Source organism: Alexandromys fortis, unplaced genomic scaffold, assembly GCF_014885135.2.
Source record: "Alexandromys fortis isolate MF-2015 unplaced genomic scaffold, M_Fortis_MF-2015_v1.1 scaffold_157, whole genome shotgun sequence".
Classification (NCBI taxonomy): Eukaryota; Metazoa; Chordata; class Mammalia; order Rodentia; family Cricetidae; genus Alexandromys; species Alexandromys fortis.
The window spans coordinates 2,371,638-2,399,230 of NW_026068041.1; the positions used below are offsets into that span (position 1 = coordinate 2,371,638).

Genomic DNA, 27,593 nt, shown 5'->3' on the forward strand with positions numbered 1-27,593 from the left:
CCTTGTCTTCCAGCCCCCCTACAGATGGGAGCCGGCTTAGGACTACCTTGTTCTTGCCCAGGACACAGCAGGTCCCCATGACGCGGCCCTGCTCAACTCTGAACAGTACCAGGCAGTGATCTGAGGCACCCGGGGACACTGAGGACTGGGAGCCGTGCGAGCTCTTTGGATGTCTGCTTCCTACAGCTTGCAGGAGAGGCCCCCCTCGAGACACATTAATAAAGATTAAAGGTCTCTCTCGTCCCTGTGATCTTCGCTGTGTCAAAGGGAAAGAGTCACTTTTCTAGCCTTCTCGCTGCCATTTATTAATATTACAGAGTTGGCTCTAAAAAGGAAAAGCTTCGGGTACCCGAAGAAGACAGCGTTGGGACTGCTGTCACCTCGGCAGCATCTTATCGGCCCATTCCGAACTCCTGCACAGCAGTCACAGAGATGCGCTGGGGGGGGGGGTGCAGGGACAGGGGTGGAGCTTTCCTCTAAGTCCCCCTTGGTATACATCAAAGGCCATTCAGCTTAGGAGTCCTGGAGTCATCTTGGTTCACGGAGTAGCGTGGTCTAATTGTCAGCCTGGTCGGGGCAAGGCACCTGCCCGTCCACACTGTAGCCACTGAAAAGGCTATGAATAACAGCTGCTGGATCGGGCACATGCCATGTTGGGTAGAACTCGGCTCTCACAGGGCTTTTGCTCGCAATAAAATTGGGGGGTGGGGTGGGTAATAAGTTCTGGAGATAGGAATCTGGGGTCCTTGTGTGCCCCAGCTTTTCTCCTTTTTTCCCTTTCAACTGTAATTGTTCTAGCAATGCATTATGAGTGCTCAGCCCTGCTCAGCCACTCTCATTCGCTTCCCTGGACGACGCAGGACCCTGGGGACACAGAGCTGAGTACATCAAGGTCCAGTAAAACAGAAATGCATAACCGATGCCCAAGGGAGCATCAGAAAGCCTAGGACTTATCTGGGTTTGGATTCAGGCTCTCTAAGCATGGGAACTGTCTGCAAAGGACTCAGCCCAGTGCCCAGGACACAGGCATGCAGTCACCTTCTTCATTCTGCTGCCTGGGGCAATTGCTGGGTACCAGGGTGCCCAGGCCAGAGGGTGCCCAGGAGGGAAGGTATCCTGGAGAAGGAGGAAGAGAAGAAGGAGGAGAAGGAGGAAGAAGAGGAGGAGGAGGAAGAGGAAAAGGAAGAGGAGGACATCAGTCTGGCGAGTTTGGAGATTGATTTGGGTGAGGGAGGTTTGAGCCAGGGAAGGAAACGGGAGTTGAGGCAGGGAGTAACGCAATGAGAGAATGAGCATGTTAATGTGGCCCAGCCTCACAAAGAACTCCATTATTCCCATTCTCCAGGAGAAGAAGCTGAGGCTTGAACAAATTAAGGATCTTGCCAAGATCCCAAAAGATCAGGGTGGAAACACAGCTTGGATCCATTCAGTGTGTGCCCAGGCTCATCAGGCTGCCTGATCTTTAACCTCAGAGGTCCTGTCATGTGACAGGCTCTCAACCAGGTCCTCTCACAGCCATGGAACTGTAAGCTTCAGGTGTCGCTTTCATGTGCTGGCAAGCAGTAGAGTCAGCTCCCAATCTCTGCTGTCTGCCTGGGAAGTCGGTCCATGACACAGCCTGCCTATGATAAGACACTAGAGATGAGTAGGGATGTCCTCAACAGCATTTGTTCACAGGGCTGGCACTGTACGCCACAGCCCCCAGAAGCCCACAGTGCCTCCTTCTGAAACCTTTGAAGGCTTAGCCATCAGCCCTGTTCACAGGTAGAATACCAGCCCCGAGGATGACTGATGTGTTCCGAACCACTATGCTTAGATGTGGCAGAGGTGGGCAGCCAGTTCTACCCCTCCTCCTCTTTGCCAACAGAGTACATAATAGGCCTCCATCTCAAATACGTTCTCAAGAACCCAGTGTTAGCCTGCAGGAGGGATAAGAGAGCGGCATCAAGGTCATTAAGGCCTCCAGGACCCACAGGCACCCACCCTGACCCATGTCCTTTCCTGCCTTGAGGGAGGCACACAGAAGACATGATTGCTGGGAAGACACCCTCTTTCAAGCACTGGGGAGCTGATGTCACAGCACCAAGCACAGTGATACAGGAATGTGTAGCCTGCAAACATCCCCAAGCACCAGAGGCAGCAGCCACCACATGTCTGTCCATTAGGGGCTCACAGGGTGCCATGCCCTGCACTAGGCACCTAGAGCCCATCTCATCCAATCCCCTGAGGGCCCTGTGTTCATATCACTTTTGTTTCCTAGATGGGGAAACTGAGGCCAGACAAACAGTTCTAAGAAACTGAACTGGGATAGAGAGATGTTCAGCAGTTAAGAGCATGCACTCACTGGCTCTTTGGGGGACTCAAGTTCGAGTCCCAGCACCCACACCGTGTTTCACAAACACTTGTATCTCCAGCTCCAGAGGACCCAGCACCCTCTTCTGGACTCCCGTGTCACCTGCACTCACACACACACACACACACACACACACACACACGCACGCACATGTTGTCCTCTCTCACCTAGGCAAGGAGGGACCCAGGCTGGCAGAGAAAGGAGGCCACTGAGCTGAAAGTAGCAACATCTTTGCTTGTGTAGGGACACGGACGGCTCCATGTGCTCAATTCCGCTTGAATCACGTTGGCAGGAGTTCCAGGAGCAGCATGGAGTTTCCTTGTGATTTTCCAAGACAGAAAGTGAGAATGGGCTGGAAGAAAACCAGCCATGGGAAGCATGGTAAGGAAAGGTGACAGATGCCGCTGCGTGCCGCACATCCGAGAGACGTGCTACCCACAGAAGCCTGGTCACGGGGCGGCAGTTGGAGATGGTCCTCTGGGTGCCGCACATCCAAGAGACGTGCTACCCACAGAAGCCTGGTCACGGGGCAGCGGCTGGAGATGATCCGCAGGCAGGGGTGCAGGGACTTCCTGTTTGATTTGGAAGGGACTTCACCAAATATTTGCCAAGTAACCCCTGCGTTGTGCCAAGTCTTACCAGGAGCACTGGGAATAGGGGATGACTCAGGCGGTCCCTGCCCTGCAGGAGCTCACAGCCTAGTGAGGGACAATGGCACATAAACATGCAAATCCATGCAAGAAAGCTTGCTGGGGCTGAGCTGTGGGTGGAGAGGTTGACCTAGGAGGCTGGAGTTTGTACAGGGTCCGAGAGCAGGGGCATGATGGGAGTGTCTCCTTCCCGTTTCCCAGAAGAGGCTGGACAGTCAGACCAAACTGGGAGGTACCAGGCCACTGTCGTCCCTGCAGCTCCACTGGCAGTGAGCCAAGATGACTGAGTCAGGCACTTCTGGGGGCCGCTTACTCAGGCAGTCTGCCGCAAGAGGAGCTGGGCTGGCAGGGGCTCCTCTGGGGGACAGCTGGGAAGGTACATGGACAGACAAGGTGCCCCATCTGCTCCTGGGCCCTAGCAGTTGGTACCAGTTGGCATTTGAGCCCAGATCTTTCTTATACCCAAGGCAAAGTCCTCTGTACAAAAGCCTCTCCCGGAGAAAAGACAGCAGGATGGCTGGGGGCCACACCCACCTACATGGCCCTAGGGCCTTTGCTGAGTCCTCAGTGGTAGAGAGCTCCTGTCTGGTCGCCTTAATCTTGCATTGGCAGTCCATGGACAGGCCCACACCTGTGTCCACTAGGACACAATAGCATGCCCAGACCAATCTTTAGATTCCCAAGGCCTTGAGCGTCTTGCCACTGTGTAGTGGGATGTGTATCCCCTTTCAATTGATCGCCCCTCCGGGGAGCTGGATTTATGCTGGGATGAAAGGGATCCTGTCGGGTTCTCTCTCTCTCTCTCTCTCTCTCTCTCTCTCTCTCTCTCTCTCTCTCTCTCTTCTTTCCACCAAGTTAGAACTCGGGTTGTCTCCCTGCAGAGGCCCCCCCCCCACAAGCCTGCTGTTCCCTGCCTTTCCCCATGTGGGGGTCCAACGTCTCCTGTAAACTACACCTAAAGAACGGGCTCAGTCTAGAAGCAGGCCACCGTTCCCTCTCTATACACACCCAGCACAGAAGACTCCAAGTGGACATCAAGGGTCCTGTTCTGGTCCCTGTGAGCTCCTGGCATTTGAGCTGGGACTGGAGAGGGACATGATGAAGGAAGAAAGGGAAGGAGGGATTTTTTAAAAAGACCTGTGTGCCAGGCGGGCTGGCATCTGAGTCCTAGCCCAATGTCCAGATGCCAGGAGCTGGCCTGCACATCGTCAGTTCAACCTCTGACCTTGATCTTCGTCTCCTGGAAACTGGGAGCAACGGTAGTCAGTTAGCGATCGTTTTAGGATCCTGGTTAGAAGCCTACCAGAATCCTCTATGTCCTCCATCTCTGAGGCCCCACAGTTGTCTCCAAGTCTGTGCAGTGTACATGACATTCCCTGCCCCTTCTGTTACACTAAGTCGCAATCTGCCCTGACCTTGGATTTAGGGTTCCATCTTCCTCCACGTAGTTTTTCCTTCCTGCCTCATGCTCAACTTCACCCTCCAGTATTTGTTCACCCCTGTAGCTTTTCGAGGTCTTGCTCATAACTGTCTTCAGTTCCGTGTCCTCCGGCCTCTCACAAACCTCTCTACAGCACTAAAGCAAAGCCTTGTGCTAGAGGCGCAAGCGTGGGCCTGACCAGGGGCTTCTAATGCAGGGGTGAGACAGCCAGGGTGGGGGAGGAGCTCTGCCTCTGAAAAGTCAGCAGAGTAGTGGGGCTGAGCCGCAGGGACCCTCCCCATGACACCTTGTGTAGCAGTGCACACTCACACATTCGCGTGTGACAAGTCTCTAAGACTGTCCCCCCCAGACTCACAGTCCCTATGTATTCTGGGCTGCACAGTCCTCTCAGGCCAGCAGACAGTTGAAGCAGAGAACCAAGACTCAGATATTACCACTCGCTGGCTTCCCAGAGGCCCAGAGTTCTAGGAACTCACCCCTTATTCCAGAGAAGCTTCTCTCTGCTGGTCCTGATGGAGGAAACACAAACCTCAGGATAACTCCTCCTCGTCACAGGACTGTCCACATTCACCAGGCAAACTTACTGCTCTCCATTTTTCTAAGTTTTAAAAATTATAATCACAGAGTGTGACTCTTAAATGGAATCTTGGGGTAACCCTGGAGCCATGAGACATTCTCAAACAGAAGCAACTCCAGACCCCATAACCTCTAGCCCAGCTTCCAGGGCTCCCTCACAGCCCTTCTCCCAGACAGAGACTTCCAGAGCCGAGACCCTCCTCCTCCCTACTGAACCCACAAGCAACCCGTGCCTTTCTTGCTAGTGGCTTTTTTCCTTTGAGGGTCCTGTGTTTGATGTCTACTGATGACCACAGCCAGGTCCCTCTCTATTTTGTACCATTGGTCTTCCATGACCATTGACCTCCCCTGAAAAAGATTTAAAACAAAACAACAACAAAAAAGGCAAGGAATCAGCATTAGTCCCCAGCCATGGAGCCACAGGCATTTTACACAAAACCACCACAGCATACAACATAAAGCAAAAGAAGTGGCCTGAGAAGACCTGCTCTCACCACTGGAGGACTGTGATACCGATCCTCCAATCTCATGGGGCCCATCTCTGCTCCCAGCACCAGGATCCAACAGTAAACAGAGCAAACAAAAGCCCAGCTCTCATGAAAGTCCCCATTCTCAAAGAGAGGAGATAGCCAACCAGCCCATAGAGGCCAGCGGAGAGAAGAACTGGATGGGGTTGGGGCCAACTGGGGAGGCCCCAGGGGCTTTCATGAGAAGAACTCCAAAAGAAAGAGAAGGAAAGAATGCTCCTGTGTGTAGAGGATGAACTACAAAGATGAATGTAGTTTGCTGAAGGAAGTACAAAGACGTCACTGTCCCTAAAGGCAAGGTGGTCATGGGAAGGGATAGGTTGGGGGCAGGGTAGAAAGACTTGGCTCTGTTTCTGAGCATAGTGGGAGCCATGGGGGTGGTGGGAGAAATGTCATGGACAAGACATTCATGATTGGCTGGTGGGTGGACAGGAGGTCATGTGACCACAGCGGGAGCAGAGAAATCAAGTAGGGGGCATCACAGTGTCCCAGGCATGAGAGGAGCTGGCTTAGATTAGGAGGGGGAAGGAAATGGAGGATGCAGGCTGTGTGCTGAAAACAGAATGGGATCACTTATGGTTTCCATGTGGGTCACTAGAAAAGAACAGAAGCCAAAAGTTTAAGTTTGGAGTCCTGCTTAGTCCAAAACACCTGCAAACTTAGCCAAGGCCTAGTCTCTCCCTTCATGAATTTCCCTGCTTACCTGCTGGGGAACTGACTTCCTGACTCTCTTAAATTCCTGGTTTTAAAAGGTTTGAGAGCCTTGAGTAATGTGCAGCTGCAGTTAACTTACCAGCTCCTCTGGGGGCCTTCTGTTTTCTGACCACTGTGGGCCTCAGTCCTGGTTAAATCTATACAACTACAACCTGCTATGTGACTAGCTCCCACAAGGCGCAGCATGAGAACCTAGGCACTGGCTCATTGCTTCAGGAGTCCAGGGAAGCTTCAGCAGAAAGGTGATTCTCAGCCCAGCTTTCCTTCAGCCCACCAAGACCTCTGCAGGAGGAGTTGGTGGTTCCAGAATCAGAGCTGCTGTGTCCCAAACCCAGCAAGCTGAGCTTGTGTGTCCCAGACACATGGCAGGCCTCTGAGTGGCTCAGCTCTGAAAAGATCCATGTATTAAGCCCGTCAGATCTGTAGACACCATGATGCTCACCTAGAATGCCAACACTCAGGAGGTGGAAGCAGGGTGATGAGGAGGTCAAGGGTATTATCAAGGGTAGCTACACAGTGAGCTCAAGGCCAGCCTGGGCTACAGAAGATAAAACACAGGGAGCTAGAGAAAACCAATCAAAGAGTAATTAGAAAACAATTTCTTTTTTAAATTTTTATTTATTTTTATTGAGTTCTACATTTTTCTCTTCTCCCCTCCCCTTCAACCCTCTCCTAAGGTCCCCATGCTCCCTATTTACTCAGAAGATCTTGTCTTTTTCTACTTCCCATGTAGATTAGATCTATGTATGTCTCTCTTAGGGTCCTCATTGTTGTCTAGGTTCTCTGGGATTGTGATTTGTAGGCTGGCTTTCTTTTCTTTATGTTTAAAAACCACCTATTAGTGAGCACATGTGATAGTTGTCTTTCTGTATCTGGGTTACCTCACTCAAAATAATGTTTTCTAGCTCCATCCATTTGCCTGCAAAATTCAAGCTGTCATTATTTTTTTCTGCTGTGTAGTTCTCCATTGTGTAAATATACCACATTTTCCTTATCCATTCTTTGGTCGAGAGGCATTTAGGTTGTTTCCAGGTTCTGGCTAGGACAAAAAAAATGCTGCTATGAACATAGTTGAGCACATGTTCTTGTGATGATTGAGCATACTTTGGATAGATACCCAAAAGTGGTATTACTGGGTATTGAGGAAGGTTATTTCCTAATTTTCCAAGAAATCGCCACACTGACATCCAAAGGGGCTGTACCAGCTTGCATTCCCACTAGCAATGCAGGAGTGCTCCCTTTTCCCCACAACCTCTCCAGCATAAGTTGTCATCTGTGTTTATGATCTTGGCCATTCTTACAGGTGTAAGATGGAATCTCAGAGTTGTTTTGATTTGATTTTCTCTGAGGACTAAAGATGTTGAACATTTCCTCAAGTGTCTTTCAGCCATTTTAGATTCCTCTGTTGAGAGTTCTCTGTTTAGGTCTGTACTCCATTTTTTTTTATTGGATTATTTGTTCTTTTGATGACCAATTTCTTGAGTTCTTTGTATATTTTGGGGATCAGACCTCTGTCTGATGTGGGGTTAGTGAAGATCTTTTCCCATTCTGTAGGTTGTTGTTTTGTCTTGTTGACCATGTCCTTTGCTTTATAGAAGCTTTTCAGTTTCAGGAGGCCCCATTTATTAATTGTTTCTCTCAGTGTCTGTGCTGCTGGGGTTCTATTTAGGAAGTGGTTCCCTGTGCCAATGCGTTCAAGTGTACTTCCCACTTTCTCTTCTGTAAGGTTCAGTGTGACTGGCTTTATGTTGAGGTCTTTGATCCATTTGGATTTGAGTTTTGTGCATGGTGATAGATAGGGGTCTATTTTCATTCTTCTACATGTTGATATCCAGTTATGCCAGCACCATTTGTTAAATATGCTTTTTTTTTTCCATTTGATATTTTTTAGAAAGGAATTTCTTATTTAAAAAATAATTAGCCCCAAATGCTGGTTCCCATTTCCGAGTCTCCTCCACTAAACTTATCCATTCCTCAGCCCTACCCAGCTTCTGCTCCATCCCCATAACAGCTCTCCTAGGGATGAGGATCTGGGTTCCCTTCTACTCTGCCTCCCTGCTCCCCTCAATGCCTTTTCTTGAGACTCCGCAATGAAGACTTAGACTCTAGGGTGGCAAGAGCTCAGCCAGGACAGAGTGCAGCCAGCTGGGTCCCGCCACAGGTGAGCCAAATGCCAAGTGCATTTCCTCCCCTGTAACAAAATGGCCCAGCTTGGGAAGAAATCAATATGTGAACATCCTAGATGACCCTGAGGGATTCGTATCAATAACGATCACCAGAGTCATTGTGGAGCTGCCTTGGTGGGACACTTGAGGTTCTGATGGCATTTCATCCTGTATGGTACCATCTAGATTTTGACTTCTGATTCCTCAAAGTCCCCTAGGATCCCCCAAGAATATGTCACAGCAAGGGGTGTCATTGTAGAGTCCTCAGAAGCAGGGTTTGAAACCTTCAAGAGCAAAGGGCTATTTGTGGGCCAAAGCGTGCCGGGCTTCTTGGCATGAACAGATTAAAGTGAGGACACAGACACAAGCCCAGGGAGGACTTGACTAGCTCATTTGAAGAAAGGGGAAGTTTTGCTATCACACCCCTGGTCCCTGCTATGAACACGATGTGCAGCACCCCATTCAATGAAGTTGCAAGTGCATTGTTCAAAATATATGGCACATGTGTTTATGTGCACATATAGAGTTTCAAGACAGAAACAAACCAAGCACAGGGTTCTAGACACTTGAAGCCAGCCTTGCAAGCCACATAGAGACAAATGCACAGGAAGAAAATAAATGTAAAACGTGGGCTTTCTGGGTCTTAACTGGCTCAACAGTTAAGAGAGCTTGGCAAGGACCAGGTTCAGTTCCTGGAATCCACATCTGGAGACTCACAATTGCCTGTAAGTCCTGCTCCAGGATCCACTGCCCTGTTCTGGCCTCCATAGTCTGCAGGCAGGCAGGCAGGCAGGCAGGCAGGCACGCACACACACACACACACACACACACACACACACACACCAAACACTTTATTTAATGGGCTCCCTTTTCCAGGGAAATGCAGTTAGCTATTATACAGGGTAAATGAGGAAGGTCTTAGTAACACCGAATAAATACATCTGAAGGAGAGAAAGGAAAAAAATGTCATCTGGCAAATCACAAATCAATGATAAAGAGTAAGGAAAGATGCTGAGGAGAGGAACCAGCAGGCACATAGGTCCTGAGGTAGTGTTTCAGACCAGCATGGAGGCCACTGTGTCTAGAGCGAAGCCAGCAATGCAGGGATGAGACTACAGGGGTAGCAGTGTCAAGGAACAGTCATGTGAGAAGGATGTTAGCTTTGACTCCACACGAGGTGACAGCCACTGCCACGTGTGTCTAGCCCATTCCCTGCAGGCTGAATGCTGCTAAGGATGGCTATAAAAGACACTCAACACCAAACTGTAAACTTGCTCAAAATATTGAAATTGGTCTTTTTGTAACCCAGTCACACCATTTTCAAGCGCGAACTTTGCAGATGACAACATTGTGTCACAATGTCAAAATGCTGGACACCCCTGTTAAAGGAACTTCCAGAAAGGTGGCCCTGCCTGATTCACGTTTTAGCATTGCTCTGTCACGTAATGGATTAAGAACTGAATGAAGGAGTGTAGGGGAGGAGGGACGATGGGAAGAGGATAAATTCAGACAGAATAACAAGTCAGGCCACTGCCACCATCCAGGCAGGACTCAGGGGGCAGCCATCATAGTGGTACTGGCTGGGGGACACCTTCTAGAAGGGCAGATGGCTGGCTCTGCTGACTACTGGGAATCTGGGCATGAACGGGGGAGGGAAATGAGGATCCAAGTCTTTCAACCTGATCTGCAGAGAGGAATGGAAATATGGGTTTTCTAGGAAGCAGAGGGTGGGAGTAGGGTGCCCATCTGAGATGCCCTCAGAGAGGTGGTGTCAGGTTGGAAGGGAGGGAAGGTCCCCCAAGCATCGCTGAAGTGAGGAGTGTGAGACAAGCCTCTGGGGGGTTCTGTAGGATTGGAAGAAAGTCTGAATGGCTTTTCTTTTTTTTTATTTTTAAAATTACATTTATTTATTATTTTATGTGTGTGTGCATACATAAATGCTCCCGTGCACACGTGTGTGTGTGTGTGTGTGTGTGTGTGTGTGTGTGTGTGTGTAGTATTGTGTGTGTCTGCACGTGTGGGCATGCCTTGACAGATGTATAGAAGTTGGTTCTCTCCTTCCACTGGGGTGGGCCCCAGAGATCAAACTTGGGTCATCAGGCTTGGTGGTAGACACCCTTACCCTCTAAGCCATCTCTCTGGACCCTTGAATCATTTTTCTTAGTGAATCTTCTGGTTACATGGACCCTGAAGACAGAGAGGACCCCATATGGGAAACAGTGTTATTATTGGGATGGAGGAGTTGGAGAAAAGGGACAGTTTGTGGACAAAACTTGTTGGGTGAGATGCAGTGGGTACCAGAGAGAAAAGGGAAACCATGATCTTCCATTCCCATCTTCAGGGACTTCAGTAGTGCTGTTCACTGACACGTCAAAAGAAAAGTCATGCTGTTAGGTCCAGCAAGGGCAGATGGAGGAGTGTGCACCAGGAGACCCAGAGAGAAGGGGAGAGGAGAGAAGTGGGAAGCAGCCTGTGGTTCAAGGCAGAGAGACACACACCTCCTCCGTGTGTGCTTGTCGGGGTGTTCTGAATAAGGGGTGAAATCTGAATGGTCTCAGGACAAACAGACTTCTCAGGAGGAACATGGTGAAGGACAGCCATTTATATCATGTTCTGAGAGCAGCCTTTGCCTAGTGCGGGTCACGCCACCCAACTCTGAGTGACCCCTTCCGCCTGGAAAGATGACCAGCACCAAGGCTGACTTTCTCAGTTGCTCAACTTGGAAATTTTCTTTTTCATTTTGTGATAGGCTTGTTGGACACTTGCCACAAATAGGCGGGTGTCTTACAAAGGCCTGGATTTCTGCCGGGCGAGGGCTTGCAGAATTTCTCAGGCTGAGAGCAGGGATGTGCTGGTAGGAGAGCTGGATGAAGCTGTCATGCGGTGCAGCTGACGTGCGCCTTCTCTGCGGCCTAATGAGAGGTGTGTGCCACAGAGACTGCTCTCCCGGCTCTTGCCTCATCCAACGAGGATCTTATGTTTATCTCAGAGTCATCCAGTCACTTAGTGGTTCTCAATCTCCACTGTGCGCCTCAGTTCTGAAGACAGAGCAGGAAGCCACAGTGGGTCCAGTTACGTGCATGCATGCACATGCGCACGCACACACACACACACATGCAACTACATCAGGTGCTGACCAATGTCAATGAAACACAAAGAGAGTTGGGAAGATGTACAGCTGGAGGGTTAGCCATACCAGAAGAAGAGGGATAGTAACTAAGTCACAGATGCGCAAGAAAAGAGTGATCAAAATTGAGGGAACCATGTGTGCAAAGGTCCTGAGGCAGGAGAACAAGCAGAGATCAGTGAGGACCAAGCAGGAAGGCAAAGTGATGGAAAGAAACCTGGAGTGGATGTCATCAGATCTGCATTGTAAGCGTTCTTTTTGGCTCTGGTGCCAATAATAATGGGATGGAAATAAGCAAGAGGGATTAAAAGTGGGTCTTTGAGGAAGTCGCTACCACCCTCCAGACGAGAGATAAAGGGGGCTTCACTAAGATGATAACAGGAAGCAGAAGGCTTTGGAAGCTGAATCAATACTCCCAAACACAGCCACGTACACGTGAGATCCAGAGGACCAAACACCAAGATGCACAAGAATCAGTCCACTGACCCATCACTGGCAGCGTGGTTCACCCACTAGGAACAGAGGCCCTCCACAGCGCTCAGAGCCAACCGAAACCTGATGGGGATTTGAGAGAAGCCCTGCCTGCCCCTGGCAGCAGACCAGTGCAGCCAGCCTGTGCGAAACTCTAAAACCAGAAGCCCTATCCCTCCAGCACACTCATGCCTCTCCTCCTTTGTTCTTTATCATTTGAGAGAACTCAACGTGTCAGACATGGCAGGACATCCAGGGCTGCAGCCGGAAATAGGGGTGAGGGGAAAGGCGGGCAGCAAAGTGGGTGGTTTGGGAATGCATGGCCTGACTGAGCCTCGGGGCGCCTGTGGGAGATAAGAAAATGGCTGTGTTCCAGGTTTTCACAGAAAACAAGCAAATATCTACTCAACTTTCCAGACTGAAATAGGCTTCTTTAATTTACTAAAATGCACACACGTGTGCGCACGCACATACACACACACACACACACACACACACACACACACCTGATTTACTGATTACCAATCCATTTGTCTCCAGATGATTGCTAAGACATGGCCGCAGCACTGCTGATGGCAGAGGCTCATGTTCTTACCTCACTCGGATTCAACTGATTGTGCAGGCTGCTCATGAGCCTGACGTCTCCCTCTGTCATCGGAAAGTTGAATTCCAATGCATGTTGTCTTCAGCATGCTGCGGCCAATGTCCTTATTTCAGATTTGAGTTAGGAAACCACTTGCAAGGAAAAGTCGTGTACACTGGCTGCAGTCAATCATACCTGGTAAATAGAGATTCTCTACTTTAGAAAATGGCTAAATCTGGGGTCAGGAAAAGATGACTTGGTGGGTAAAGTACGTGGTGTGCAGAGATGAGGTCTTGTGTTTGTATCTCTAGCAGAAATCGTGGCAATTGTGCCTGTGACCTCAGCATTGTGGTGCGGCGACAGGAGGGTTCCTGCAGCTTGCTGCCCAGCCAGTCTAGCCAAGTTGGTGAGCTGCAGGTTCAGCAAGATCCGTTTCCGAAAACAGCAAAATCGAGAGTGGTTGGGAAGATGGCCGATGCCAACCACTAGTTCACACACACACAAACTCACTCGTCTGCATGCACACGTGTACACATATTCTATAAACAGACACACATCTCACACACACATGAATATAGAGATGGCAGACAGTGAAAAGAAGGTGACTATGTGACCATGGCAAAATCTCTCCCAGATGTGACAGTCGTTTCACGCAAAATCAAGCCAAGTGAAATTGTCTCTTTTGAGACAGAGTTTCACTATGAGCCCAGGCTGGCCTCAGATACATGAAAACCCTGCCTCTCTGCCTTCTAGATGCCTGGATTGCAAGCGGCTCACTGTGGCCAGCTTTTTGGATGGCCTTTTCTTTCCTGAGAAGCCCAATGTGTAACTTTAAAGTTTTTAAATAATATTTTTGTGATTATAAAGGAATTATATTTCCCCCTTTCCCTTTCCTCTCACCAAACCCTCCCATGTGGCCCCCTGGCTCTCTTTCAACTGTGGCCTCTTTTTCTTCAGTTTGTTTATATATACATAAGCACAGTCTGTATAATGCTGCTTTATGTATGTGTGTTTTCAGGGCTGACCGTTGGTACTGGATAACTGGTTGTGCTCTTCCCTGGGGAAGACGGTTTCTTCTTCTCTCCGAATTCCTTAGCTGCCTGTCATTCTTTGTCTGGGCTTGAGGCCTCGTGAGCTCTGTCCTGTCCATGCCCTATCATGGTCCTCGTTCAGCTCTTGTGTAGGCAGTCGTATTGGTGAAACTTCACGGGTGCAGCATCACTAGAGCACACGGTCTCCCAGCAAACTCCCTGTGCCTCTGGCTCTTCCGATCTTCCCTCCCCTTCTTCTGCAGTGGGGTCTGAGGTGCAGGAGTTCTGCGGTAGATGCATCAGCCCAACATGTAACTTTACCCAGTAGAGTTTACATCGTCCCCACTGGGCCGGCTGGGTTTATGTCAACTTGACACAAGCTAGAGTTACCGGAGAAGAGGGAGCCTCAGCTGAGAAAATGCTCCGTAAGATCAGGCCGTACACAGACTGTGAGGTGTTTTCTTAGTTAGTGACCGATATGGGAGGGCCCAGTCTTTTGTGGGTGGTGCTATCCCTGGGCTGATGGTCCTGAGTGACGTGTGTGTGTGTGTATTGAAAAGCCATGGGGAGGAAGTCAGTAAATAGCACCCCATGGTTTCTGCATCAGTGCCTGCCTCCAGGTTATTGCCCTGTTTGAGTTCCTGCCCTGACTTCCTTCAATAACGAACAGCACTGTGGAAGTGTAAGTCAAATAAACCCTTTCCTCCCAATCTGCTTGTTGATCATAGTGTTTCTTTGCAGTAATAGAAATCCTAAGACCCTAATCCTAACCCACTTTCCTTTATTTCTGCCTCAAACTTTGAATTTTTTTAGCCTAATGTTGCTAAAAATATTAGGAAACATTGAGAGAGAAGTTATACTCACAAGAGCTGCCTCTATGCAGGACGTTCGGTACTGAAATGCATTCTGGGCCTTTTTAAGTGGGGACACGGTGTTGCTCTTACGCTTCTCTCCACATTTGTCTGTGGAAATGGAAATTCTGTGACCTCAGAAAGAGCAAGGGTGAGAAAGGAACCCCACCCACAGCTTTCCTTACGAGCTTCGTGCTCTGCTGGAGACATGGTGTCTCCACAGAGTAGCTTAAAACTCACAAAGGGTCATTCTTAAATCAAAGCCTTATCCCCATCATCACCACCGAGGGAGAGAACAGAGTCCCCTCTACCCCTAGCCAATACAGACACTTTGAAGACAAATATAATAAACACATGTAACAATAGTGCAGGGCTCATGTTCCCATAGAAACTTTTACTAGAAGATTCTCAGGTATTTTGTAAACAATGGTAAATTAGACTCCTAACATCCCCCAAGGAGGCCAAGAAATGCAGAAACACTGGCGCATGCTCACCTCTGGGCTCCCTTGCAGCTGTTTAGAAACCAAACAACACACAGGACCTGGGACCTTAGACCACAGGGGAAGCCCTCAGGATTCTAAGAAGCAACAGAAAACTGGATGTGGGGCAGGCTTCCGTCTTGACATGTGGATGTGATAGGAAGGGAGAAGAGAAAGATTTTTTTCTGTCATCAGTCATCACTGCTCCCCTAGGGCTCAATCTATCCACGGCATGGCATAGCTCCACCAGGCTTGTTGTCATCCTAGACATAACCCCATTACCAAGCAACTTTGCCTTAAGGAATGTAGCCAAGTTTTTACACACACACACACACACACAACACATGAGAGAGAGAGAGAGAGAGAGAGAGAGAGAGAGAGAGAGAGAGTTTCCAGGCACTGCTAAGATTATAAGAGGTGGTAACTCAGTTTATCTTTGCAGCAACTCTTTTGGGAACCAAAACTATTATTGTAATTGATAGTATCATTATCACCATCATCACCATCATTATAATTTTACAAGTGAGGAGAGGGGGAATAGAAAGTTTAAGAAATGTTTTCAGGACAGATATGAGGGCACAGTCCTTTAATCCCAGCACTCGGGAGGCAGAAATAGGCAGATCTCTGTGAGTTCAAGGCCAGGCTGGTCTACATAGTGAGTTCCAAGTCAGTTAAGACTGCATAGTGAGATTCTGCCAGAAAGACAGGGCAGGGGAGGGAGGAAGAAGGAGGGAGGGAGGGAGGGAGGGAGGGGGAGAGAGAGAAAGAGAAAGAGAGAGAGAGAGAGACAGAGACAGAGAGAGAAGTGCCCAGAGTCACCTGGCTACCTCTTAGGGTTGACATTGAAGGGCAGGGCAGTGAACTTGAACACTTGCAAGCTGGCCACAGAAGTTTTTCCATCTGTTTCCCAGGAGCTGTGCACCAGGGGACAGTGCCTAGGCCTGCTTCAGCACCTTGGACAGCGTCCTCTGGGCCGAGCTTAGGCAACCTAGGGGTTCTGGAAGACCAGGAACTTCCATCTGGCTGGGCCCAGGAGCAGGCAGGGGTCAACTAGACGTATTTGCTCCTTCTTCCCTTACTAGGATCAAGCTTTTGTGGGCAAGAACTAACTGCAGTGCTTTCAGGCCAAGAGACCAGGTCAGCTCCAGCCTGGGACCCGTAGGTTCCACTTTTCCTGTTCTCAGGCGAGCACTTCAGGTGCCTCGGGCCTCAAAGCTAATGGATTCCAAACTTGACTTCAGTTTCTCCATTGCATGTGAGCCTGCCGCTCCCTTTTAATCAGCTTCCCCCAGATTCTCTTCCATGGCAATCAGGCCTTTGCCAAGGGCCACTATGTGCCTTTCTGACTGTCCTGTAAGAGAGGTACTGTGTGGTCTAGGAATCTTGGGCGAGGTTCTTAAGTTTTTTAACACCTCATTCTTTTAGTCTGTGCAATGGATGGAAAATAAGGCCATGTGATTAGACAACATGCTTTACTGAGGAGGAAAATAGAGTGCAGTGCTGTCCCGGTACATGTATGCATACACATGCACACACACACACAGACACACATACACACACACACTACCCTGGATGCTTCCCACCCAGTTCCCAAACAGTGAAAGTAACTGTACAGGCCACTGGCCTCCTGCTGGTGTTTGTTTCTCCTCTAGTCTCGACCTTCCTCTCTGATTGACAGTCTTCGATTGTGACTCCCTGTGATTTTTATTGTTTATGTCACGAAAGATCACTGTGTGTGATGGATGGCGAGACATAGATCATTAGAATCCAGGAAGCCGAGCTGAGCAAGCTTTGTCTATTTCATTTGTTGCTGTGTCCCCCAAAGACTAGGACAGCATAAAGTGTGAGCTAAGGGCTCATGAAATCGTTGTTGTGATGCTTAAAAGATTGGTAGGCAGACAGATGATTGATAGCTGATAGAAAGATAAAGGATGGGTAGATGATAACCGTCGAGGGAAGAAAGGGTGGGAGGCGAGAAGGAAGGAAGAAGCAGATGAAGGAAGGAGGATGGGAGAGGGGGAGGTAAGGAAGATCAAGGGAGGAAAGAAAGAAGGAAGGAAGGATGGGTGAATGAAGAATGAAGGAAGAGAAAGAGGAAAGCATGGAGAGCTACAAGAAGACATGAAAAACAGGAGGGAGGGAGAGAGGGAGGGAGGGAAGGAAGGAGGGAAAGAGAATAGGAGAATAGAGAGGAGAAAGTCTGCTCTTGTCAACTCTCCTATCTCCCAGGTGGCTGTTCAAAGCTCAGGAGACATCTGTTCTCACTTATGTCTATCTCTTACTGGTGTTCAGAGGGGCCCTGTGTTGAGAGAACTGCACAGCTTGACTCTAGTAATGGCTTCCACCACACTGCTAGTCATCCGGGATCACAGGAGCCCCTGCCAGACCATCAGCCTGAAGATATCTTGTGACCATCCTCCTGGAAGTGTGCACTGCCTTTTCCTTCTGTCTGAGTACAGAAGACAAAGCAGGGTAGGATCACAGCCCTAAAGAGCAAGCAGACATTTGCCAATTCGGTGCAAACCACAGTCGTAAGATTAGTCCCTGAAAAGCCACGCCCCTTCTAGCTCTGGAACCCAGCCTGCCACAATCTGACAGGAGGTTCCCCTGGGAAGACTGGATCCTTCCCTGGGCCACAGCAGAGGCTCCAACACTGCTAGTCAATTGTGACAAAGTAGGCAATATAAATGTGCTGGGTGGGAATGGGGGGAGACATGTTCAAATCCCCCATCCCTGGCAGCAAGTTCCCCAACCCTCACCAGCTGAGGGCAGACTTATGCATTTCAATCATCCAACCCAGGCCTTTGATTTTAGGGACAGATACCTGAAGAAGGCAGGTGCTCCTGTACCCCGGGCCCCCTGGGTGTGTCAGCCTTAGACTTGAGACTTTAACACCCTCCCCACTTGGACTGAGCTTCCCTTCCAGTTTCTGGAGGAAATCCAGTCTGGGCTCTTCTTTGTCTCAGCAGGTGTGGTACAAACAGCAATCGCAGCCAGGCAGGGAGCGCTTGTATTTCTCCCTCTTCAGGAGCTTTTCCAGTTCTCGTCTTCTTATGAGAATCTTGCCTTGGAAGCCTCCCTGGGAATAAGCAGGCGTTTTCTGAATGCCTCTAAAGATTAAGCCAATGAAATAAAAATTCATTTCTGAGACATAAACTAAATGGCCAGGCTTTTCCGTGGAGATGCTGGCGCTGTAGCAGAGGCGCAGTGGCCCTCTGGTTGACAGGAATTTGCCGCAGCGAGCCAGGCAGTCCCAAAGCCGGGCGATAGACAAGACATCATCAAATACCGCATCTGAATTCTGTTCGTATTATAAGAATGAAAAGGGTAATGTAATTCAATTGCCTGGAGAATCGGCACACTCCGAGACATAAACAGAGCTGGCCAGAGGCAAAATTGCTTAGCAAGTGAAGACAGGGCCCCTGGTTTGCTTCGTTCAGGCTCTCAACGAGGCCCTTTTCCTGGAGTCTGGTGTGAATTTAAGTTTTGTTTTAAATTATGTGTGTGTGTGCCTGTGTCTCTATGCTATTGTGTACATGTGGGGGCAGAAGAGGCATCAGACCCCTTAAAATTGGAGTCAAAGGTGGTTGCTATGAACCACCCAATGTGGAAACTGGAAATTGAACTTGGATCTGCCACCAAAGCAGTAGGCAGTCTTAATCGCCCCTAAGCCTACAGCCTCTGGTATGGATTTAAATTGGCATGCTACCCTTCCCAAAGGAGGGTGCTTTTTAAACACATACCAAGTTTGATACTGAAGGCATTAAAAACTTACATATAGAGTTGGTAAGATGGCTCCATCAACAAGGTTCTTTCCCCAAAAGCATGAGGACATGAATTTGATCTCAAGGACCAACTTAACAAGTTTGAGCGTGGTGGTGTGTGCTTGTAATCCCAGATCTGAGGAGACAGAGACAGGCAGGTACCTTGTGTTTGATGGCCAGTCAGGCCAGCTTCCTTAGCAAGTTCAAGGCCAGTAAGAGATCTTGTCTCACAAATAGGTGGACAACAAAACCCACTATCAACTCCAGGTCTCTGCACCCATGTGCACACACATGCACATACACCCACATAAATCGTCATACATACAGATAAGTTTTTAAAAGAAAAACGCACATGTATCAAACACCTACCATGAACCAGCACCTCTTCATAAATATAGTCAGTCAAATAATACAATTTTCATTCTTTCAAAAAGCACTTATTGTCTACTATGGGGATATACAACTGTAATTCCTGCACTTGGAAATAAGTAAGCCTTGGGAAATATCTCCGAGAAAGATAAGAAAGATATTGCAGGGCAGCAGAATAGCAGCAAGCGCAAAGGTCCTAGGAATTTGATGTGTTTTAAGAAGAATGAAGGAAAAGGGAAAAAGATGTAGGAGGGAAATGGAGATATGCACAAAGCAAAAGAGGTGAGGCTCGTGGACTGGGTGGGTTGCCACGCTGGAAATAAAACTAAACATCCAAGGAAGCTTGGGAGGCCCGAGCAAACAAGCCATGCTTCTCTGTTTGGCATTCAGACACGTTGGTGCTGCTACCTGTGTAGGTGTAACTCTGTGAGGTGTGTTTATGAACCTACCCTAAAGATGGGGAAACTGAGGCAAAGAAAGGAGACACGGTTACCGAGGGTAATGGAGCCCCACAAGTACCTGCTGTAGAGCACTGGCTGCACAAGCTACCTACTGCAGAGCACTGGCTGTCTCGAATATCACAGGCTTGTGTGTCTCCACATAATAAAAAGCCCTGCTCTGCATCTAGGAAACAGCTGGATTCCAGAGGTAGGAATCTCTTGGTCCTTCCATTGGGAGTAGTCTAAGAGGGAATAAGAATAGACAGTCCTCAGAAGCTCTTCCATGGGTGCTATAGTGTTCTACCTTCTCCCACACAACCTGTGCCTGTTCTCAGATCAGCCGGTGAGGAAGCTGCTGCTGGCATTCTGTCCAACACGTGAGAGCAGGTGCAGCTGTGTGTTCAGGTCCCTGTGTGGGCCTGGGTTGTGGCCCCCAGCATTTTGAGTTCCTAGAGTTCCTCCTTCCTCTTGGGTTTGCTCCATCTGTTTACCTGAGAGATGGAACTGGAGTCTGGAGACTGAAGCTCACATGATTGGCGCCTATTTAAACCACCCATATAAACTCAGGGGTACCGCAGGGTACCACGGAGGATCCGTGCAGGGACTGCACCTCTCTCAAGAGTGCTGCCAAGGGGCTTCCTAGACAGGGTGGAAGTCAGCTAAGGTGACCTTAGGCTACCCATCTCTCCCTGAGGAGCTAACAAAACGCCACCATGGACTTTAGCCTTGTCTATCTGTGCTGGAAGTGCCCCGGGCATGGGGAGAGGTTGACCAGGCTGGAGGAAAAAAAAAAAAAAACCACTAGCTCCAATCCCACATGATGGATGAGAGATGTTCCCAGCCCTCCTTCATCATCTCCAGCCTGAGGGGAAAGAGGTCCCTAGAAGCCTATATAGAAAGGGCAAGGATGGAAACAGGGTAGATAATAGGAAAGAGGAGTAGGTGGAGGAGGGTATGGTCACCCAGACATGAATGGAAATAGGAATGCACCCCTTAAGGAAGAGACAAAATCGGGGGGTCCTTCACTGTTGTCAGGCTCACCCACCTACCCTTCCTACCTCAGCAGTGCATACTCAGTTGCAGGAGCTGGTGACCCTTCCCACCTCAGTAGGCTTGTCCTGCTTCACTCTGTGCCCCGCCTGATCAAAGCATCCTGCAGCGGCCACAGTAGCCTCTTCTCGACTGTGAACTCAGCCCTTAGATGCTTTTCTGTAAGTACATCAGGTTGGCCATGCAAACTTGATGTTGAGGAGGTTTGAATGGGGATGGCACCATAGGCTTGTTGATTTGAATGTTTGGTTCCCAGTTTGGGGAAGGATTAGGAGGTGTGGCCTTGCTGGGTAAAGTTTCAAAGGCCCAGTCTTCCTTCTCTCTCTCTCTCTCTCTCTCTCTCTCTCTCTTTCTCTCTCTCTCTCTCNGCCATGCAAACTTGATGTTGAGGAGGTTTGAATGGGGATGGCACCATAGGCTTGTTGATTTGAATGTTTGGTTCCCAGTTTGGGGAAGGATTAGGACATGAGCTTGACTGTGGCTTAGTTTCAAATGGCCAGTCTTCCTTCTCTCTCTCTCTCTCTCTCTCTCTCTCTCTCTTTCTCTCTCTCTCTCTCCCCCCCCCCCCCGACTTTTGGATGTGAGTGAGCTCTCAGCTACTGCTCCAGCACCATGTCTGCCTGCTGCCATGCTCCCCACCATAGTTGTCTGGACTCACCCTCTGAAACTGCAAGCCAGCCCCCAATTAAATGCTTTCTTCTATAAACTGCCTTGGTCATGGTTTCTCTTCAAAGAACTAGAACAGTGACTAAGACAGATGTCATCATTCCTATTTTGTGCATGAGATGACCAGAGAAGGGAAGTGACTAGCCCACTGTCACACAGCTCTATAATCACAAGGTCTCTGGGACAAATTTGGAAACTCTTGACCTGGAAATAGAAACTCAGTCTCTTGACCTTAGGTGCTTCCCTATCTACTCTACCCACACTGAGCTGCCGGGGGGGGGGGGGGGCTGGCACGTTTTTCTCAGCCACTTTTTACATCTTCAACAACACCCAGTTGGTGCTTAGTAAATATTGATGGAAATGACTCAGGGGTGAATAAATGGAAAACTGCATTAGGAGGAACTGGAGTCTATAAATATGCTCGTGGGCACCACATTGCCAGGGCTGATGCTGACAATCCTGGGGAACCGAGCATTCATTCAACAAACTTTTTAAATGCTTATTGAAAAATCTGCCACATGCCAAGCAGGGGGTGAGGAGCTGGAGGTGCATGAGGAGCAGAGCCTTGCTGTCCCCTGACCTCAAAGAGTTACAGAAAAGGAAGACCAAAAGCCAACAGCAGCAAGATTGATTGCAAAGAAAGAGACAGGAAGAAATTATCAAAAAGTGACCAGGGCTGGGGGCAGAGCCCAAAAGTGCCAGCACTGCTCAGCAAGTGTCAAGGCCTGGAATCCACCTCCAGTACCGAAGGAGGAAGGAGAGGAGGAAAAGGTGGTGAGGAGGAGGGAGAGAAAGGGAATGGATGAGAGGAGGAAGAGGAGCAAACAGCAGGAAGAAGGTGAAGGAGGAGGAAGAAAAGGCAGAGGAAGGGATTGGAGGGGGTGAAGGCACAATATGGACTTTGAGAGAAAAGATATGATTGGACGGTAAGATCCAGGGACGTGTGTGTGTGTGTGTGTGTCTGTGTGTGTCTGTGTGTGTCTGTGTCTGTGTGTGTGTCAGTGTGTGTCTGTGCATGTACATGAGTACACACTTACACTCTCCACAGCATGTGTGCAGAGGTCAAAGACAAAGTCTGTGAGCAAACTCCTTCCGCGTTTACATGGGTTCCAGGATTGAACTCAGGTCACCAGGCTATGAGTCAGGTGCCTTTACCCACAAAGCCATCTCGATGATCCTCAAATAAAAAACTATCTTAAGTTGAGTAGAAGTCACCGAGGCATAAAGTTGGGGGAAAGCATTTGGGGCAGGAGGACTGTCATGTGTTATGTTGACACCTTAAGAGGAACAAGAGCTTGGCACCTTCAAATGCCAACCATAAAAACAGTGTGGCCAGAGCAGAGTGGGGAGATGGGAAGAAGTAAGGAGGGGTTAGGGCCCAACAAACGCAGAGCATTGTTGTGTTTGGGGTTCAAGCCTAATTCAGCGGGAAGCCTTTGAAAAATAGGAGGCAGGGAGATGAGCCACTTCGGTCTCTTCCTGTTGAGTGGACAATGAGAAGACATGGCAGATGCTGGAGGAGGCAGAGCCTCCTGATTCCAGCCTTCTCAAGTCTCCCAGATGGAGCCACTGAGATCTGAGGTCTCTCCTGCAAGCACGCTATTGAACAGGCAGTGGCATCGTCCCCCAAGGAGGAAAGTCTGTGTGGATGTGTCAGGTGGGTATGATCGTAATCTCTCACCCGCCTTTATTGGTAATATGATTTGAGGCAGCTCACCCACCCTTGTCGGGAACATAGATACAGTAGAGCCCCCCCCTGAGAGGTAGTTATCACACAGGCCATGCACAGAGCTGAAACTCTCCCAAGCAAGCCGCTCTTCCTCAGCCACCTCCAGATACAGTCTGACCTCCCTCTGCCTCCTGATTTCTGACCTCTGTGGTGTCAGGAAACACTTTCAAGAAAATGAACTTGGTTGGGAAGATGACTCACTTGGTAAAGTGCTTACCACGCAAGCATAAGAATCTGAGTTCTAACCCTAGCACCCACGCACAGAAAGGTACAATGCTGGGGAGATGGAGACGGGGGGAATCCCTGGAGCTCTCTGGTCAGTCAGTCAAGCTGAATCAGGAGCTCTAGGCCAATAGGTGACCTTACCTCAAAAAAAAAAAAAAAAAGCGTAAAGAACAAAGGAAGACATTCAACATTGACCTTTGGCCTTTACATGCATGGGTATACCTATGCATGCATGCCTCCTGGACACACGTGCATGAACACACATGTGCACACAAACACACTCACATGCACACACGAAATAAACTCCTCTCACATTCTGTGTGCCAAGGGAAAAGTGTGCATAGCCCCCACCACCTACCAGTCTTATACCACAAACACCCTGTGCCACCTACTAGAGGCTCTAGTCACTTTAGCGGTATCTCAATTGCCAGTCCCTGGGCACCTTTGGGCACAGAGCCAAATCAGTGGGTCGCTATTGTTTTCTTGAGTCACTGAAAACACAAGTCAATTACTTAGCCCTAATAAGACCTTCTTATCACGTGATAGAAGCCACTGAGCCTGAAATGAGCTCAACCTTAAGGCCACCCAGGCTGCCTCCCGGGACAGGTACTCCAACAGCCAGGAGGTGCCACATGAGCCCTGGCACCGGAGCCTTGCACAACAGATGTTACCACCTTCAGCGCTGGCCAGATCAAGACAGTAACACCCTGGACGTTAATCCCTGGATCCTTTCCAGGCAGCAGGGACTGGCTATGTGCTGTGCTGTTAATGACATGGGTCCTCTAGAGGGGTTGTGAAAGGGTCTTAAATTCCAGGCCCAACTTCTCCCCACACCTATTCAAGACCTGAGATTTTTCCAGTCTTTCATCACTGGGAATGCCTGCCCTTGTCACTAAGACTTGCTGGTACAACCGAAACCCAGAAAATGAAATGTCTTACTCAAGGAACTAAAACACATCAGCAGGAGTCAATTGAATACAAATGTACTCGGAGCTTGGGGTCTCATTAAGTACACGCTAAGCTCCTCAAGAGTCAGAGAGTCAGCACAGCCATAAATGACTAGTCTCCGTTCAAATCCCGTATGCCAGCTGTGACCCGTACCCCAACACCTCATGTTCAAAGGTGGGGTGCCCAGTTTGCACTACAGGGAACCGAGGTGTGCTAATGTCTGGCTCCTCCATGTACCAAACACCTCGAGTTACCTCTCCTCCTCTGCTCAGACTGGGTAAGCTGGTGACCGAGGAGACTGGCTGGCCTGCAGACGGTGGAGGGCTTCTCTGGGGCAGCTGAGTTAATAGAGAAACAGAAGCGTTAATAGAGAAAAGGAGGTGGGTGTGAACCTGGCAGAGGTGTCTATGGAGCGGGAAGAAGGTGCTCAGAGAGGGCAATGGAGGGCACAGTGGTACCCCAGCATGTGAGCCGAGAGTTGGGGGATAGCATGGGTTGAGAGCAGATTGAGGTTGGGGCAGGGAGCCGGCTTGTAAGTTCAGGTCTTTTTTTTTTTTTTTTTAACAGAACTTGCCTCAAGTTTATTTGTAAAAACAGCATTAGGTCCTGAACATCTGCAAATACTGTGTAGGTGTTCACACCAGTCCATCTGTCTTCACATCGGCAGACTGAGACCTTTTTTATGGGGCCTTCACAGGGGCCTGGGCACCTTTAGGCCTCTGCCTTGGCTTGAACCTTGGGCTTTGTTTTTTGGAGCCTACGACCCCTGGCCATGTAGTTTCTAATCCGCTTCCCAAGCTTGGGGTGAGCAATTAAAGCCAGACGAGTGAGTTTGCGGGTGGGACCCTTTGGCACCTTGGGCTTCACCACCTGGGGCTTCACCAGGGCCTTGATGGCCTCTGCACGTGCACTCATGGCCTTTGCATTATTTGCCTGCATCTTCTTCAGGCCTTTCTTGTTGTGCTTCTTGGCAAAGCGCATGTTCCTCAGGAACTTGGGGTCAACCCCCTTGAGAGATTCATATCTTTGTGACCGGGGTTTCTTGATGCCATTTCTGTGCCATTTCCGGGACTGGTTGTGTGTGGTGTGGTTCTTGGACTTGGCCATGGCTGGACAGTAATCGGCGGCTCCCGAAGCGCCTGCGACCGGAAGAGAGCAAGTTCAGGTCTTTTTATCTAAAAATCATGAAACCGCCACTGGGAGACTGAGACAGGAAGAGCATTGGGAGTGAAGGGGTCAGATTTGATCGTGACCATCCTAGAGAGGATCCTGGGAGCAGGAGGATCCCAGCTGGCAGTTTAGCTACTGTGGCAGTGTGAGAAGGTGGCAGCAGAGACCAAGGAGGGAGTCCCTGGGATAAAGAGGGAAATGGAAGGGTGTGTGGGGTCTGGTGGGCTGGACATGGGAGAGAAGGAAAGTGAGCATCGAGAAAGACTCTCCCAGTCCTGGCTGACACTGCGATGAGGAGGCAGACATCAGGAGAGGACTTCGAGGGATGAGGGAGAGTATGGAAGTCAATATTGTCATCTTGTCTAGGATCACCTAGGAGAGAAACCTCAGGGCATGCCTGCGAGGGGAGTTCTAGACGGCATTAACTGACATGGAAGCCCCACCTTAACTGTGGGTGTGTCCTTCCATGGGCTGGACTGAATCAGAAGGAAGCTGAGCATCCGGTCATCACTGTACTCCCTGACAGCAGATGTAACACAACAAACTTGCCCACTATCATGGACTGTGCTCTCAGACTGTGAGCCAAAATGAACTCACCCTTCCTTAAGTTGCCTTGGTCGGACTATGCAGTCATAGCAGTGAGAAAAATAATTGACACGTAGTGGCACCTGGGAGGCAGAGGCAGGCAGATCTCTGTGGACTGGAGACTAACCTGGTCTACACAGGAAGTTTCAAGATAGCCAGGGCTACGCAGTGAGACCCTGTCTCAAAGAGAGGGGAACATGGTCACGCAATATGGATACCAGCCCAGGTTTAGGATGCCCGAGAGGCCTCTGTGACCATCAGGTAGACACCCTAAGGGACAAAGAGCTATGGGGTGGAGTTGGAGAAGGCGGGGATATGGCTATGAATAAGAGGGTCAGCCATTGGTACGACCATGATGAAGCTGGGGAACGGCCTCAGCCCAGTGAGGTTTGTTAGGAGCATGTCCCATCAAAGGGAGAGACCGCAATTCACTTAGACACCCTCTCGCCATTGGCTGTCGGAGTTACTTCTGTCTTTTGACATTATAAAATAGCTCAACAATGAGCATCTTTGTCCCGTTTATAGCCCTTTCCGTATTCTAGGTTAATTTTCTAAGGAGTCTACATCACTAACATGGTTAGCAATGAATATCTGCTAGGAGCTTGAATACATCATGTTCATTCTTCTGAAAATGGAATAGAAATTCTTTCTAGATTGCCCATTATCCGTGGTGGCCCGTGTAGCTGCTGTCTTCTGCTGTCTGACTGATTTATGAAGTCTTCCCTAACTGGCCACAGGAACCTCCTTCCTCAGAATTCTAATGGTTATTGCTGGAGACACTCATTCTGACCTTGTCCTACAGAAGCCTGGTATCTTAGAATACACACACGCATGTGCACACACACACACACACACACACACAAGGATATTTGCCTTCTCATAAGGACACGGAACTGGGAACAAGTTTTGTGCTTTGTGTTTCATGTGTGTGCATGGATGTAGAAGCCAGAGGACAACCTCAGGCATCTTTCCTCAAGCAATGACCCTCTTGCTTTAAAGATGGTCTCTCCCTGGCCTGGAACTCACAACACAGGTAGGCTAGCAGGTCAACATGGTCAAAGATCCCTTTGTTTCTCTCTCCCCAGTCCTGGGATTACAAAAGTGTACCATATGCCCAGCTTTGTTTTAGTCTATTTGTGTGTGTGTGTGTGTGTGCATGCGCACATGTGCGTGCATGTGTAAATGGTATATATGTGTGTATACATGTTTTGCACATGTCTGAACACATGTGTGTTTGCATGCACGAGTACATGTCAAGGCCAAAAGTTAATGTCTCATTCACCTTCAGTTGCTCTTCCACCTTATTCATCGAGGAAGAGTCTGTCAGTCAAACCCAGAGCTTGCTAATATGGCTACTCTTGATAGCCGGCTTTCTCTGAAGACTCCCCTATCTCCTCCACCTTCCAAAGTGAGAATTACAGGCAGGCTGCCACACCTACTTAGCATTTTACTTGGGTTCTCACACTTGGGAGGCAGATGTATTAACCACTAAGCCATCTGCCCAGCCTACCATCTGGCTTTTTTTTTAATGTGTATGGGTAATATTTTATGTGTTTGCCTGGTGATCCCAGAGGTTGAAAAGGGTTTCAGATCCCCTAGAACTGACCTGTGAGTCACCATGTGTGTTCTGGGAATCGAATCTTAGTCCTTTGGAAGAGCAGCCAGTGCTCTTAACCACT

General features: G+C 49.2%; 2 protein-coding genes across 2 annotated transcripts in view; one reads left to right on the forward strand and one right to left on the reverse strand.

Annotated features, from left to right (window-relative positions):
• The window catches only part of Cacng2 (calcium voltage-gated channel auxiliary subunit gamma 2), a 125,085-nt gene that overhangs the window by 38,586 nt on the left and 58,906 nt on the right, over window positions 1-27,593 (forward strand). The window lies entirely within an intron of this gene.
• LOC126515792 (60S ribosomal protein L29) lies at window positions 24,726-25,314 on the reverse strand. The gene has a single exon (XM_050165711.1). It carries the CDS (start codon window positions 25,264-25,266, stop codon window positions 24,871-24,873), a length of 396 nt encoding a protein of 131 aa, XP_050021668.1. The 5' UTR covers window positions 25,267-25,314; the 3' UTR covers window positions 24,726-24,870.